This window comes from Montipora foliosa, chromosome 1 (assembly GCF_036669935.1).
Source record: "Montipora foliosa isolate CH-2021 chromosome 1, ASM3666993v2, whole genome shotgun sequence".
NCBI lineage: Eukaryota > Metazoa > Cnidaria > Anthozoa > Scleractinia > Acroporidae > Montipora > Montipora foliosa.
This window is the reverse complement of record NC_090869.1, coordinates 18685500-18690499: the sequence shown is the minus strand read 5'-3', so window position 1 is coordinate 18690499 and position 5000 is coordinate 18685500. Positions and strand designations below refer to the sequence as shown.

General features: G+C 37.5%; 1 protein-coding gene across 1 annotated transcript in view; it reads left to right on the top strand.

Moving 5' to 3' along the window:
- The first annotated feature begins 140 nt into the window (after positions 1-140).
- LOC137991962 (transmembrane protein 161B-like) overlaps positions 141-5000 on the top strand; it is a 15317-nt gene continuing 10457 nt past the window's right edge. The window contains exons 1-6 of the mRNA XM_068836982.1: positions 141-239; positions 1682-1785; positions 2812-2925; positions 3557-3656; positions 4091-4275; positions 4513-4664. Coding sequence (XP_068693083.1) covers positions 237-239; positions 1682-1785; positions 2812-2925; positions 3557-3656; positions 4091-4275; positions 4513-4664 — 658 coding nt within the window. The 5' untranslated portion in view covers positions 141-236. The remainder of the gene's footprint in view (positions 240-1681; positions 1786-2811; positions 2926-3556; positions 3657-4090; positions 4276-4512; positions 4665-5000) is intronic.

Genomic DNA, 5000 nt, shown 5'->3' with positions numbered 1-5000 from the left:
TTGCTTTGTTCCCGTGTTCCCATTGCCAAATTTACCGTGTTCCCTTGTTGCCCCAAAACTCCTGGGGTACCTCTGTAGTCTGCCTTTTACCGCGAGCTGGAAACTCTCCCCAGTTTTAAGGCAAACTCGGTTGCAATGGAACGCCTGGTGATTATTCGACCGGCGCTTGCATGGAGAAACAAAGTTCGCAAATTTTGCGGTTGGAAATCTGATGAACCAGTTTTGTGGCTCATAATATGGTGAGTTGAAATTTCGAAGAAAACCATTTGTTTCTTGTTTCTGCTTAGGAATAATGTCGCTTGGCGTGCGTACGGTTCCTTCCACTGGACTGATGTTGGTCCTACTAAGTTTGAGCTCGGCACGAGGAAAGCGAGTTGCGATGATGTGTTGCAATGCCGGCCTGGCTTCGACAGATGTAAAATATTTGTCGAGCACTGAAATGTAATCATTGTTTGTAAAGGGAAAAAGGAAATTCAAAACAAGACAACTTTTTTCTCTTTGCACAGGAAAAAATAACAGATTCCCATTTTTAGATATTTTAGGGTATTTTGAAGAATACCAATAAAAATCCCAAATTTGGCAAAGTGAGACAAGTTCCAACCAGGGAATTCCCAACCAAGTTCCCTGATTGGGACTTGTCTCACTCTTCCAAATTTGGGATTTTTGTTGGTATTCTTTAAATACCCTAAAATAGCCAAAAATGGGAATCTGTTATTTTTTCCTGTGTTGTGTGAAAAGACCATTTTACAGTTGTAGTTACAGGTTACCTGGCCTAAGAATGGAAGCGAGGCTAACGGTGACCCTGCTTTGATACAATCCTTTGTGCTTTTCTTATGTTAAGGTGGCTTAAACCAGTTTCAACACTTTCAAGAGACCTTGTTATTAGAAGGAGGGGGACATTGGAGGGTACCCAATACCGCAATACCACAAGAAAAATTTGCAAATACCGAAATACTGTGTTGAAAATCGACGAAATACTGATACTGCTTTTAGATCCCTTTATAATTGGTCACGCTTACTTTAAGTTGCATCCATGTGGCGTGTTTATTTATCACGAGCATGTACATGTATACATATGTCCCTGTATTTTGGTTATTTTGGTAGTTCGACGCTGAAGTTAATTACAACGTGTTTGCTATTTTTCATGAAAGGAAACTGCATTCGTTCAACCTTCTGGTGGGTGAATGCAAAACAAAAAGCATAGAGTGAAGTGTGAGGTCTTATAACAGGGCTTGAAATTAACAATGTGGCACCATTTTGTCTCACACTGGGAGGTTACTGTTGCATATTGTATTTAAATTTTTGCAGATGTGAAAAGAGCTTTAATTGAATAAAATTGAATGAAATCAGAAACCCATAAGGTTTGAAATGTGTAATGGCCCCTTGTGTGCTGGGAAACAAGCTTCTGAATATTCAATTTGTTAAGTACCATATTTGGAACAACAAGAGCGAGGGGTTCCCAAATATGGTACTTAGCACTGAAACATTCAACCAATCAGTTCGCACTGAATATTCGGAAGCTGTGAACGCGCGTTACACGTTTCAACCCTTATGGGTTTCTGATGAAATATGATAGCCTGATTTATACTTCAGTTGATCATAATCAACGTTGAGCATGAACACGGCTTTAGTCTGTAGCAACATTAATCTACCCTATGATGGAAAGAGTTTCTTCTTTTAGGCCCTGTTTGGAGTTCAGTTTGTCTTGAGTGTTGCCATGGCAACCATTCTTCAAAAAATCTCTCCATTCATTTCTTTGGGGAAATGGATCCTCTGCAATGAGCAGTGAGTGATAATATAATTATATTTTAATAATAATAAAAATTAATTATTATTATGTGACAAATTTAAATACACAAAATAGTTTATTATTGACACGTCAAAGGGGACAGGTTTTGTACCAAGAGGTTTCCCTTTAACAAGTGAAATTGTCTATTCTTATGCAGCATAAAATTATTAATAAATACCAGTAAGATTCAGTCAAAACTAGAAGGCATACATGTAGCTTAGTCTTATTTTCATTGCCTTGTGTCTGTAATTCTAGATCGTGAGATACTTTTGTGCAAAAGTGACCACAATCATAGACAAAAGTAGTTGGGAAGGTTATGTAAATGAACCACACCAGAGCTGTATTTCAACCTGCTTCTGTTAAAGCTCAAAAGAAATAGTTTCACTTTCTCTTACATAGCCCCCCTCCACCCTATTCAATGTTGGAAGGCAAGTCAACAATTTCCCACTGAAACCATTCAGTTTTGCACAACATTGAAGAAGGGGGAGGGGAGAGAAGCAATGAAGACTTCAAAAGTGCTAACCTTCCCAACAGTTTTGTCTAGGATTGTAGTTTCTGCCCAGAAAGGATCTGACATTTGTCAGAAAAATGATCCAACACAAAGGTTTGGGTGACTGGAAATCAAATCAAATAATTCTTTTGAGGGAAGAACCAAAGGTTTCCCAGTTCGCAGGTCACCCAAACCAAAGAAAAAAGAACAAACAAAAAATCAACCCAGCATCATTGGCCAGTTGTTCAAACGATGCATAGTGCTATCTGCTGGATAAATCACTATCCACTGGATAACTCAATTGGTTTTGCTAGTGTTTACCAGTATCCATTGGATAGTGATTTATTCGGCGAATAGCGCTATCCATTGTTTGAACAACTGGGGCCTGGAATCAAATCCTGAGTGGTAGCGTTACCATCTAAATTCATCATTGTATTAATTTAATTATCATGATTATTACTTGACTTAATCATCCTTCTCTCTCTCTTTTTTTTTAAACATGAAGGTACTTTTTTGTTTCATTTCCCTCTAGCCTTGTTAGATATCTCCATCCAAGTGATGACGAACTTAAACTTCTCATTGGTAAGAATACTGCAGTATCGACTAATAAGAGCAAAGCAAGAAAGGGGGCGGCCTCAGACTCGAGGTTTGTGATTTGTCTATACAACTTTTACATTTTTTACCTGGCAATAGGGTACTCCAGTAGACTGATTGAGGAAATATTTAGGGTGGGTTTGATTGACCCTATTCCAGAATAAGAATGTGTGGAGTGATGATTTAAAACGGTATGTCTGGTGTTTTGAAGCAACAAGGATAATAAAGATAATTATGTTTAAAATACCATTTTTAGCAGGTGTTTGACAATATTAATTTAAGTGAAGTGAATCTCTGTAATAATGAAGGATTTCTAACTTCTATTCCAGAATGTGGTACATTAATCAAATGCATCCTTAGCTGAAACATCAAGTCTGTGTTAGAGCAAATCTTGTGGGGGAGGGGGTTGTTCCATTTCTTGTACAATTCAATGTGCTTGAATTTCAAAATCTGTGACAGAGATACATCATAAGACATTTCTCAACACCAGAATAGTCTGGGATTGTTGGGAGGTTAAAAGTTCCTGATTTCCATGGATTTTCCAAGCATGAGAACAACCATTCATGAAGGCTTATAAAGTGGAATATACATGTATTAATAAATAATTATTTATTTTGATTGGACTACAGTGTACACTAAGGCCTGAATACTAAACTCTTTGTTTTTTTTTCATTTTTTTGAAGAAAGAGACAATCAAATGCAGCAGCTGCTAGGGAAAATGACCACGATGTCAACACTTTCACTGTTCCTTGCAATATTGATGTTCATTTGGACAAATCAGTGGTACATCTTTTTCACATTTTTAACTGCAATAGTGTGCATTAGTGCAATCAGTATGGGCCAAGAAGACGGATTTGGTGATAGAGATAGCTGTAATTATCTTAATCTGGCACACCTTAAAATGAAGGAGGTCTGCCTGTGGAATACATTTCACTATCCAAGAAGTATAGCAACAAGTCAGAAAGTAGCGAAGTTCTTGTATGTGATTTTCAGTGGTTGGAAAGAGTCAGGCCTTTCATTTTTTGACTTTTTTGGGCTTGGTTGAGTATACAGTGTAAGAAAAAAAGGGCTTTACAGAAAACATTGTTAAGAAAGTGAAGAAAAGAATAACTGAAGAAATAAATAAACATTATTTTAATTAATCTTGTTCAGTGTTTTTTTCGGTATCATAACATTGCATTGATCTTTCCTGTTGTTGTTTTTCTTGTTTATTTTAGATTGAAGAGATTGATCTGCTGCCTCAGTTCCTTTACCACGATTACAAATGGCTAATTGACTTCTCATTCTGCGCTGCTGTCATCAATGTCTTCGTTGAGATCTTTGCTTTCTTTTTGCCTGAAATTTATACACAGGAGTTGAACTTGGGCCTGGTGTGGAACTTTCTTGTTATCTTCTTTGCAATGTATCCTTAATCATTTTTTATCAAAAGCACCGCATGCAATTTTTTTTACGGTGCAGTTACTCTATAGATTCTATGAATTATCAGGTGCTCTTACTCCCTACGGAATTAATGAAGGCGACTTTTAAACCAATTACCAAGCAAACGCAACATGAAATTACTTTCGACACTCAATTAAAATTTTATGCAACCCTTTTCAATGCCCTGTCCGATGACCAGAATTCCTTAGCGCAATTTCAGCAAGGTGCTATTCACTCTTGTCTCAGCATACTGGAGAGGAGATGACACAGGGGAGCGATCCATATGTCTCGTGTTTGGTATGTTCTTTTTTGTTGTTGCCATGGCTGTTCTCGTGATTGATGAGTCTCTCCTGGACTTTGGCCTCGACAAAGGTGAGTTTTTGCATTGTACATGTACTTAATTTGTTACTGTGAAGAAGTCACAGGGATCCAAGTCGTCGTACAGTGAGTTTTAGAAATAGGGAGCTTAAGCATGCCACGTCGGCAACCAGTAGTGAGTTGTTTTTCCTTTTAACTCGTCTTCAAGGAAAGGAAAAGGAAGGAAGGAAGGAATGAAGGAAAGGAAAGAAACTTCATTTAAGTATCTACATGTAATCTTCTAGCACTGCAGCTTTAAATGGGGACACTGTAAATTGAAATTGACAAATTAACGCAAATCAAATCAAATTTTGGTTTTTGAGGAGAGAAGAAAACCGGAGTACCTGGAGA